Below are 10,342 nucleotides of genomic sequence, written 5' to 3'. Positions count from 1 at the left end.
ATGTAGATAGAGGTTGCCGTCACCGTCGGTGAGTTATGCTACACCATGACATCGTCGAGGGCGTCGAGCTTCCATAGCCGGAGGTGGAGTTCCACACCGAGTCTAGTGACGACCCCGGCGACGAATCCGACGACCACTCCGGCGATGACTCCGACGACGACGGACAGCTGGTTAGTCATCTATACCCATTTATGTGTCAAATAGATCATAGGGTTTCTCTGGTTACTCCTGCCTCCCCCTTTTTGGAATAGAAATCCTATGGTTATGTTCTGTTGGGGAACGCAATATTTCAAAAAAAAATCCTACGATCACACAACATCTATCTAGAAGATGCATAGCAACGAGAGGGGAGAGTCTGTCCACGTACCCTCATAGACCGAAAGCGGCGTTTAGTAACGCGGTTGATGTAGTCGAACGTCTTCACGATCCAACCGATCCAAGTATCGAACGTACGGCACCTTCGTGTTCAGCACACGTTCAGCATGATGACGTCCCCCGAGCTCTTTATCCAGTTGAGGACGAGGGAAAGTTTCGTCAGCACGACGGTGTGGCGACGGTGATGATGAAGTTACCGGCGCAGGGCTTCACCTAAGCACTATGACGATGTGACCGAGGTGTTGAACTATGGAGGGGGCACCGCACACGGCTAAGAGATTGTCTGTTGTGCTTTGGGGTGCCCCCTGCCCACGTATATGAAGGAGGGGGAGGAGAAGGCCGGTGCCAAGGGGGGCGCGCGCCATAGGGGGAGTCCAACTAGGATTCCCAATCCTAGTTGGACTCCCCTTCCTTTTCCAAGAGGGGGAAAGGGAAGGAGGAGGAGAGGGAGAAGGAAAGAGGGGGGCGCCGCCCCCTCCCTAGTCCAATTCGGACTTGCCATGGGGGGGCGCAGCCACCCCTTGTGGCCCTTCTCTCCTTTCCACTAAAGCCCATGAAGGCCCAATACTTCCCCAGGGGGGTTCCGGTAACCTCCTCGTACTCCGAAAAATAACCGAATCACTTCGGAACCATTCCGGTGTCCGAATATAACCTTCCAATATATTGATCTTTACCTCTCGACCATTTCGAGACTCCTCGTCATGTCTGTGATCTCATCTGGGATACCGAAAAATTTCGGTCATCAAATCACATAACTCATAATACAAATCGTCATCGAACGTTAAGCATGCGGACCCTACGAGTTTGAGAACTATGTAGACATGACCGAGACACATCTCCAGTCAATAACCAATAGTGGAACCTGGATGCTCATATTGGCTCCTACATATTCTACAAAGATCTTTATCGGTCAAACCGCATAACAACATATGTTATTCCATTTGTCATCAGTATGTTACTTGCCCGAGATTCGATCGTCGGTATCATCATACCTAGTTCAATCTCGTTACCGGCGAGTCTCTTTACTCATTCCGTAATGCATCATCCCGTGACTAACTCATTAGTCACATTGCTTGCAAGGCTTATAGTGATGTGCATTACCGAGAGAGCCCAAAGATACCTCTCCGATACACGGAGTGAGAAATCCTAATCTTGATCTATGCCAACTCAACAAACACCATCGGAGACACTTGTATAGCATCTTTATAATCACCCAGTTACGTTGTGACATTTGATATCACACAAAGTGTTCCTCCGGTATTTGGGAGTTGCATAATCTCATAGTCATAGGAACATGTATAAGTCATGAAGAAAGCAATAGCAATAAAACTAAACGATCATAATGCTAAGCTAACGGATGGGTCTTGTCCATCACATAATTCTCTAATGATGTGATCCTGTTCATCAAATGACAACACATGTTTATGGTTAGGAAACTTAATTGTCTTTGATTAACGAGCTAGTCTAGTAGATGCTTACTAGGGATACTGTGTTTTGTTTATGTATCCACAGATGTATCAAGTTTCCGTTTAATACAATTCTAGCATGAATAATATACATTTATCATGATATAAGGAAATATAAATAATAACTTTATTATTGCCTCTAGGGCATATTTCCTTCATGTTCTCCCAATCCATGAAATCTGAGTAAGTTTCGTTAGATCCATGTAGTGTATTGATTGTTTGAATGGTACAAGTGATAAGTGAGTAGTTGATTCATCTGTGAGCTCCTTAGTCAAAGAAGGAGTTCACTTGATGATGTAGGAGCATCACATAAGGCTTTGTAAGCACCACTTGACTTGTTGTGAAACTCTTATTTATCCTTGAGTGACATCTCATGATCAACAATTCTACCAATGACTTTCGTTGGCTTGAGATCTTTGTAATTGCGCATCATTTGGATCAATGTGCGCACGGTATCTTATTTTCCATCCAAGGCTCTTAGGATCTTCTTGATGATGAATCTGTCGATCATCTCTTCACTTCCTAAGACGGCAATCTCATTTGTGATGAGAGCAAGCCTAGAGTACAATTCAGCGACATCTTCACCATCCTTCATTTTGAACTTGTCAAACTGACTTTGAAGCACATCCAATTTGGATTCCTTGACGGAGTCGGTACCTTCGTGCATATCAATCAAAGTATCCCAAATTTCCTTTGCATTCTCAAGATAGCTGATTTTGTTGAATTCTTTGGGGCACAATCCGTTGAAGAGGATATCGCAAGCTTGAGCATTGTATTGCAGCACCTTCAATTCTTCCGCTGTAGCTTCACGATTAGGTTCTCTCCTATCAAAGAATTCACCTTGCAAGCCAATACACACAATAGCCCAAACGGCGGGGTTATGTCCAAGAATATGCATTTTCATCTTATGCTTCCAACTAGCAAAATTAGTACCATCAAAGTAAGGACCTCTACGGTGGTAATTTCCCTCGCTAGACGTCATACTCTCCTAGGTTGTGAAACCAAGGCTATGATCACCAAAGCTATGGAAAACAAGGCAAATAGAGACCAAAACTCTGATACCACTTGTAGGATCGAAAGTATGTCTAAGGGGGGTGATTAGACTACTTGACCAAATAAAAATCTAGCATTTTCCCATTTTAAGTCTTGGCAGATTTTAGCAACTTAACACAAGTCAAGCAATCAACCTACACATGCAAATCTAAGAGTATAGCTGCGGAATGTAAATCATTGCATATGAAGGTAAAAGGGAGGAGTTTGGAGGGAGCAAACGCAATGTAGACACGGAGATTTTTGGCGTGGTTCCGATAGGTGGTGCTATCGTACATCCACGTTGATGGAGACTTCAACCCACGAGGGGTAACGGTTGCGCGAGTCCACGGAGGGCTCCACCCACGAAGGTTCCACGAAGAAGCAACCTTGTTTATCCCACCATGATCATCGCCCACGAAGGACTTGCCTCACTTGGGTAGATCTTCATGAAGTAGGCGATCTCCTTGCCCTTACAAAGTCCTTGGTTCAACTCCACAATCTTGACGAAGGCTCCCAAGTGACACCTAACCAATCTAGGAGACACCACTCTCCAAAAGGTAATAGATGGTGTGTTAATGATGAACTCCTTTCTCTTGTGCTTCAAATCATAGTCTCCCCAACACTCAACTCTCTCTCACATATTTGGATTTGGTGGAAAGATGATTTGAGTGGAAAGCAACTTGGGGAAGGCTAGAGATCAAGATTCTTGTGGTTGGATTGGAATATCTTGGTCTCAACACATGAGTAGGTGGTTCTCTCGCAAAAAATGAATGATGGAAGTGTAGGCATGTTCTGATGGCTCTCTCACCGAATGGAGGAAAGGTGGAGGGGTATATATAGCCTCCACACAAAATCTAACCGTTACACACAATTTACCAAACTCTGTGGGACCGAATACTCAAACTCGGTCAGACTGATTTAGTTCAAGATGTGAACGTTAGGATTTTCGGTGGGATCGACATGTCAACTCGGTGGGACCGATTTCATTAGGGTTAGAGCATAACGTAATCTCGGTGAGACCGATCACATGAACTCGGTGACACCGATTTTTGTAATGGGCAAACAGAGAGTTGGTCCGGCAAACTCGGTGGGACCGATCGCTCATTTCGGTGAGACCGAAACGTTACGAAAAGGAAACAAAGAGTTTGCATTGCAAACTCGGCGGGACCGATCGCTTATCTCGATTAGACCGAAACGTTACGAAGGGAAACAGAGAATTTGCAATCCCATCTCGGTGAGACCGAGATCCCTATCGGTGAGACCGAAATGGTTAGGGTTTCTGGCTATGGCTATGTCAAATGAACTCGGTGACGCCGGATAGATCAAATCGATGGGGCCGAGTTTGAGTTTTGGTTTGGGACGTATGTGGATATGAGAAAGTGGTTGAAGACTTTTGGAGCATATCACTAAGCATTTTGAGCAATAAGCCATTAAGCAACACATCATCCCTTTATAATAGTATTGGCTTTTCTTATGGACTCAATGTGATCTTGGATCACTAAAATGAAAATGTAGAGTCTTGAGTTTGAGCCAATATGTGTCCTTAGCATTTCGAGGGGTCCACATCTCTAGTCCATGCCATGCCAAACATTGAACTTTCTGAAATGACCATCTTGAAAGAGTATTAGTTTAATGAGCTATATGTTGTTAAGAATTACCAAAATCACCCAGGGATTAGTAGCACTTTCAAGACCTCAATTCAAATGAGGAAGAGGACGACGACTAGTCTAGGTAGTAGTAGCAATGCAGAATAGAGACATTGCATATTTAAAAAATGTCGCTTAACGACAATGTAAAGTCACAAAATATATGTTGTGACACATTGTGACAGCTAAATATATGCAGTCTAGCTCCAAAGTAATACAGTCCAAATCCATGCGATATGGCGACTCTGCTACAATTGCTCTTATAGCAAGAAATTTGGATGGGTTGATTTTTCTCTCCAAAAGGAATGCTTAGGAAGAAAATTCTAAAGACTCTAATCAAACAACCTAAGTAGGATGTTTTTCCTAAAGAATCAAATCCTTTATAAAACTTATAATATTCCTTTGAATCAAAGAAGCCCATTTTTTTTCTTTTACCGGAGCAAATTATCTTACAGCTCGTCAGCTTCCCAGTTGATAGTTCACATGGTAAAAACTCATAAAGGGAAGGACAATTATCTAATTTTGACATGTGAAACCTTCCAATGAGATGAACTTTTTTTGCATGGCAATACGTGTCTCATTCATATTATAAAGATCAAAGTACAAGTGATGTAAAGACCGACATGACAACAACTTCAGTCGTGTATGAGTGCAAAACAGTTCAGTGCAATATACAAGTCGCTTTGCATTTCTTTAAGTTTGACTGGAAGTAGTTCACACAAGTTCGCTGTCACAATGGTGTTGAATGATGTATGAAACCATGGAATTTTCTGTGGATCATCCATCTTCGCTGACGCTGAGACTGGAGAGCAACTTGAAAGCTCTTATCGGCTAGGGCTTTCTTTTTTACATGGACGCCACCACTGCGTTCCAGAACAAAGAGGTCATTCAGCATGTCAGGATGAGGCCTTTGCAGCCTGTAGCATTTCCACAATAAGTGTCTTAACATCCCTGTAAAAGCACAGGACCGTTTAGAGTCAGTCAATCGAATAATTAGAATAAGCATGTCCTAGTTACCAATTAAACCGCCATTCAGCAGATTGTAAACCTAGGAGGCCTTGATGAACAATGCAAGTGTTGAGAAAATGCATAATCATCCCCAAAGAAGGGAACATGTATTCATGTATAAACCCAATTTTGAAAACAAGATTATGAAGAGAGTAGCAAATATAAGTATAGAGCAGAATGGAGACATGAGTATGCATGAATTATAACTATGGGGAAAATATAATAGAGCAGGAACTAACTTTCTGTCTTGCGCACGTCTAGGGAAGGGAATTCGCAGCTTCAGAACAGTTCCATCATAACCAGCCTGCACAACAAGGAAAGTGTCAATTACCATGTTACCACACCGGTTGGCTTTGACTAGAATATAGCATGGCACATTAAAGGTCTGGTCAAGTAAATTCAAAGATATGAAAGGACAGTGCATCATTGTCCAACCAAAGAACAGCCCTTATCCACTAAAAAAAAGAACATCCCTTGGGAATAAATTGTCTATTTCGAATTCAGTTCTGATGAAACCGTCAAAACCGCTAATACAGTGCAAATGACAATTTACTGGTCGACTATCGGAGCTGAGGGTAGAAAAGCATTCACAAGACAACATCACTGTGATTCATTGATATGTTTTTTTGCCAAACAAGAAAAAGACACAGCCTTTGTATAGTTATTACATCCCCATTTTTGAAAGAGGGGGGCCTCGACAGTAATTTTCTATTAAAAAAACAAGGAGATATGTACAACAGAGGGTATGTGTGGGGGAGGGGGGGGGGCTATACAGAGGTCTATACAAGAAAATCGAGCCAAGCATTGAGAGGGTTGTTACCTTCACATTGATACCGAGGCTATCCACATCCAGAATAGAAGCGAAATCCACCTGAAATAGCTTACATCTGTCATCCCTCGATATATTTTAAATGGAAACATTAACATTTGGTGAAGTATAGAAGTGTCAAAATCAAGAAAATGAAAGAGAGATACAAGGCATAGATGTGTTTACTGTAAAGAAAAAGAACTCATGTGCTAGTACAGAAAAAGAGGACGGGCATTACATACTCTGTCAGTAGTTAGCACTTAGCACTGACAAACTTTATTTTGCAATGCCAAAAGTCTGAACCCAAATGTTCATGTTGCAGAGTCAGCACACTGAAATGATAATAGTTCATGGTGCCCAAGAGACTAAGCAGATAAACAGAGACTACATTATAAAACTAATTGTTTTTTAATTGGTAAACTGGTTTATAAATTTTGTTGTGCAACTGTTTTCCTGAGTCAAGACTTGCATAGGCTCTGTGTGATGTGCACCTTTTTTATCTAATGTTTGTGACAAAAAGTAGGAATCATATCCTTAAACTAAAACATTCGTCTCTTCACACTAAATATATCACGGTGACCGAGCACATATCGCCATACAATAACTAAAATACTAGTTATTTAGTCACAGAAAGAAACTTAAGTATGAAATGAACAGAAGATAAATAATATAACTGTCTCGCAAACTAATACAGCTACGACTTGTTTTCTAGTATATCTTGCAGAGTTGCAATCATGACCAGACACCACTTAAGTAAGCTTTCTATTGTACTTGCCTTAACAGAGGTTGAGTGTTGCACGATGAGCTTTGTATCATCAGCATGATCCTTGTTCATGTGGCCCTGTGGGATACATGCAGCTTACTTGAGCATAAATATGCCAATTGAAGATCAATAGATTTAGTGTGGAGTCAAGCAAATATAAAACGTACTGCAATAGGAGTGGAGAACTGAGATATAGGATCCACTTTTGCTTCCTTGAACTCAGCTGCACTAAACTCTGAGGATGTGGAGAACAGAGTAGTATCTCAAGGACCATCAAACCAAATCATATTGCATTTCATACAGAATTTGACCTTTAGGTCACACAAAAACCTAACTATAGGAGCACAAGTGCAAGGCACTGAATGTGCAAGTCTTACGATTGGGCCTGGTTTTCACTATAAAAAACTAACTATAGGAACACTCAAACCTCTGTTATAGAAAATTTCATTGTTAAATTCGGATGAAACATTGAGTGAAAAAGGAGGAGACTGACGTAAGACGAGAGGCTACTAGTTTTATTTTTATATAGTTTCCTCGGTTTCTGTTTTCTTACTCAGGATATTCCTTTTCATGGTTCTCATATTGCAACTCACGATTTTCGCAAGAGTGCTACAGGAACATTACATAGTAACTCAAAAACAAATTAAAAGTCGAGTAGAACCTTGAACTTCTGGTCAGAAAGGCTATGCAGGCTTCTTACTATGAGCAGTTTTAACTAGGGCATTCAAAAGACGGGTCACAAACCTCCAGAGCCAAGGATAGCTGTTGCAACCCCAGATACGTAACGTACAGCTTTTGGTTTGATGTGCAGAAAACGGAAGTCACCAAAGTCAACCTTGATTTGGCAAATTTCCATCAGAAATTAGTACGATATTATACAGTTACTTTAGAAACAGTATAATGTTCAATAAACATACCCAAAAGGCCTCAGGGTGTCTCCGTAAATATGCAGTTCTCACTGCATCTTTTTCTTCATCAGGAACCTTTGGAACAGAACCAATACGAAGTGAGCCAACACATAATTATCAGGTAAAATATACTGTATGCTTTAATAAATATCAAGTTAAGAAATTTATCAGGACATAAGCACACTAATATATGGGGCAAGTGATAGGAGGGAATTACAGGTGTAGCATCGCCGTATACAGTGATTACAGTATCTGTTCTGTCCTCTGGGTCTTTGGCAACCAAAAGTGAGCATTTAGTACTTCCTGCAAGATTCTGCAAAATGGTGGCAACAAAAGACATAACTATCAGAAGCTATTGTGAATTTAGTAGATTATAGACCAGCACCCTATTCTTTTCATAGAACACTGTCCATGCATTTTATATTTTTCATGTCTGTCCATTTTGTTTTTTATGTCCGCGTTTATGTGTCAGTACTCCTGCTATTGTCAGTGTTATCATGTGTGTTTGAGTTAAGTCACTAAATGCATAGGGTCATGCGTGTAGAACGGTGTCGACAGGTGGTATTACATGTATACATAATCATGAGAGCACAATACTGGCATACCTTTGAGTGAACTGCTAAACTACTCACTGCTAATATGGGGGAACCATCTTGATCGCACGCAAAATCAACCATTGAACCAGATGGATAACCCACATGTTCCTGTTAACAGAATGACATGTTATAATTTTCTTTTCCTGTAATCAACCGATTGGCAATAGAAGGAGATAGAAGAAAAATATAATTTTCCTTTGCCATTCACAAAGCAGAAAAGGCACACACTGGAAGGTGACAATCCCAGCCAGTATGGCATGGTAAAAAGCTACATATCACGATGTACTCCCTCCGTAAAGAAATATAAGAGTGTTTAGATCACTAAAATAGTGATCTAAACGCTCTTATATTTGTTTACGGAGGGAGTACTAAATATCTGACAGGTACCTTGCCAAGCACATGCCACATTTCAGCGAGAAGTGAAAAGTGGAGTTATCAAGCAGGTTTAAGCAAAAAAGTTAAGTTTGAATAATCAAGAGAACCTGTTAATGGAAAAAATATCAGGCCCGCCCTTTACATATCCACATGGCAATCAGTACTCACCAGTTTCAATAGAATTCTAAAAAAGACGACACAGGAAAAGACTGGCAAATGCATGCTCACTAGACTGCAAATACAAGAATGCTTCTAGCATACCTGAGAATGGGTAGCCAGAACACCTCTGACACTTTGGTCCAGAATGGTTCGTATTTCTTCAACAGGAGGAAGCCGGGCAGCTTTTACCTATAATCATGATGATGTTGAGTGAATAAGAAAGACCTTGAGATGGCAAAAGATTAAAACCTACAATGTTTAGAGTTCCTCTTAATTAAAATCCAAGACAACTTTGTAACTTGTTAGTTAAGGTATTTGTTCAGAGCTGTCATAAATGTTGCATGTACTTGTTCCACAGGCTGATCATTCAAATATCTAATAGGAACAGAAAATGGCATATTTTGCAAAGTTGATCCGGTTGATGGTGGTTAGATAAAAAAAACTCCCACGATATTGGAATATGTTGACTATCGTGGAGGAAAACTCTGCATGTCGTTGTTAATTGTTGATGATGAACGTCATACTAATTGTTGAAGAAAATCACTACCAGGGAACAATTTTAAGCCCATTTCACAGTAACCCTCCTGGTAATTAATCCGTCCCCATAAACACGTACCAAGCACATGGTTCTGAAAAGAAAAGCACCGACTACCTCATGGTAAACGTTCGCCAGCTAAGGGGGTCCATAAGTTTAAGCCTATTCCAGACTACTGTTTAATCCTCCTGATAATCTATCAGACTCCTTAACATATACTCAACACATGCTTCTGAAAGTGAAATTCCCCATGATACTGAGCAGAGCACCCAATTTTTCGTGTTCAAAGTTGTACAGCTATCGCGTCCTCAGATTATCACATAGTAAAGAGTACTACATGATCACTAAGCAGGGCCAAGGCCAAGGGCCGCACCTGGTGAGCGCGGATCACCTCGAAGGCGTCCGCGGATCCTCCGGGGGCATCGGCAGGCGCGGCCATCTGCAAGACAAACAGAACGGCGGGGCGCCATCAGCCAAATCCACAATCACCGCAGGGGAGGCATTCCATCGAACACTTGGGGTCCGGGACTATTCTCAAACAGGTAGAATTCGGCGGGGCGGAGAGGCCAGGCAGACCTGAGAGGGCGAGGAGGAGGCGAGGAAGCGATCGCCGCGGCGGCCACTACTGCGGCGGGGGGGGGGGGGGGGGGGGGGGGGGGGGGGGGGGGGGG

At 41.8% G+C, this 10,342-nt stretch overlaps 1 protein-coding gene across 1 annotated transcript; it reads right to left on the bottom strand.

Annotated features, from left to right (window-relative positions):
- Positions 1-5,131: 5,131 nt before the first annotated feature.
- Positions 5,132-10,307, bottom strand: LOC125530224 (glutamyl-tRNA reductase-binding protein, chloroplastic; the record flags this gene model as incomplete). Its single annotated transcript, XM_048694620.1, is given in 12 exon segments — positions 5,132-5,470; positions 5,767-5,831; positions 6,348-6,398; positions 7,111-7,176; positions 7,266-7,333; positions 7,843-7,933; positions 8,016-8,081; positions 8,224-8,319; positions 8,612-8,710; positions 9,239-9,325; positions 10,045-10,110; positions 10,248-10,307. Coding segments are annotated over 12 exon segments (870 nt in total), but the record flags the coding sequence as incomplete, so codon positions are not given.
- Between the last annotated feature and the right edge of the window lie 35 nt (positions 10,308-10,342).

This window comes from Triticum urartu, unplaced genomic scaffold (assembly GCF_003073215.2).
Source record: "Triticum urartu cultivar G1812 unplaced genomic scaffold, Tu2.1 TuUngrouped_contig_6159, whole genome shotgun sequence".
Lineage (NCBI taxonomy): Eukaryota > Viridiplantae > Streptophyta > Magnoliopsida > Poales > Poaceae > Triticum > Triticum urartu.
Note: the sequence above shows the minus strand (reverse complement) of the source record. Positions and strands in the feature narration are given on the sequence as shown.